General features: G+C 47.9%; 1 protein-coding gene across 1 annotated transcript; it reads right to left on the minus strand.

Moving 5' to 3' along the window:
* Nucleotides 1-203: 203 nt before the first annotated feature.
* Nucleotides 204-730, minus strand: LOC101609661 (60S ribosomal protein L24-like). The gene has a single exon (XM_045137651.1). The coding sequence runs from the start codon at nucleotides 713-715 to the stop codon at nucleotides 242-244; it is 474 nt and encodes a 157-aa protein (XP_044993586.1). The 5' UTR covers nucleotides 716-730; the 3' UTR covers nucleotides 204-241.
* Nucleotides 731-1,018: the final 288 nt, after the last annotated feature.

The following is a 1,018-nucleotide window of genomic DNA, read 5'->3' on the forward strand; positions in this document are numbered from 1 at the left end:
CAGACTTTGGGGGAAGCTCCATGATGGTGGGGGAAAACGATGCCATTAGCAGAGGGTGGACATCACTCCCTAGCCAACATAAGGTGGGCCATAGCAACAGGAGAGTGTGCCAAACACTGGCAAGTGGAACCTGGCTATAATACCCATAAGTCCACCCCAACAATACACCACCTCCAGTTGGCTTTTTTTTTTTTTTTTTAGAGTTATAGATGGACCTTTATTTAAAAATCTGATCTACCAATTAGCGTTTTCCACCAACTCTGGGAGCAGAAACCTTCACAGGCTTCACAATCTTTTGCTTAGGTGCTGCTTTTGTGGGAGCCTTAGCAGCAGCCATTGCTGTCTTCTTTGATGCCTGCTTTGCTTTTTTTGCTTCCTTGGCAGCCCTGATAGCCTGCTCTCGCTGGGCCTTCCTGACTTCCGGTTTCTGGTTCCTCTTGGCCATGATGTCAGCAAGAGATGCCCCAGTGATGGCCCTCTGGAACTTGACTGCACGCAGGGTTCTCTTCTTCTGAATTTCCTCCGACTGTCCTTTTTTGTGCTTTTTTCTGTAGAGGACCGTCCAATTTATCTGGCGAGGATTCCTCTTGGAAAGGAATGCTGACTCGCATTTTGCATTAAGAAACTGGAAAACCTTGCCGTCGGTCCTGGCGTAGCGCCGCCCGTGTCCGGGGTAGATCTTGTACCCGCTGAAACTGCACAGCTCGACCTTCATGGCAAAGGCCGCGCTGGGAGGTAGGGAAGATCCAGTTGGCTTTAATTTCCAATTGCCATCAGCTGGGGAACCTAGCATCCAGAACACCTAAGTTTATGGGGGACAACTGAATCAAACCAACCACACAGGGATAACTGGCTTGAGTCAAAAAAGGAGGATGTAGGGAGGCTGCTGGTCAGTTTCTATAGTTGTTAACCAAGGCTAATGAAAGCCGAAGCTATAATAACATTTTGTACACAAGGGGTCAAGTTTAGAAAGACCCAGGCAATATACCAGCTGATCGTCTTGATCCTTGTTTCTTAT

This window comes from Jaculus jaculus, chromosome 1 (genome assembly GCF_020740685.1).
Source record: "Jaculus jaculus isolate mJacJac1 chromosome 1, mJacJac1.mat.Y.cur, whole genome shotgun sequence".
Classification (NCBI taxonomy): domain Eukaryota; kingdom Metazoa; phylum Chordata; class Mammalia; order Rodentia; family Dipodidae; genus Jaculus; species Jaculus jaculus.

Bases quoted from the DNA above. Each gene is read 5' to 3' on its own strand.
- LOC101609661 (XM_045137651.1), bottom strand. From the start codon at position 715: ATGAAGGTCGAGCTGTGCAGTTTCAGCGGGTACAAGATCTACCCCGGA.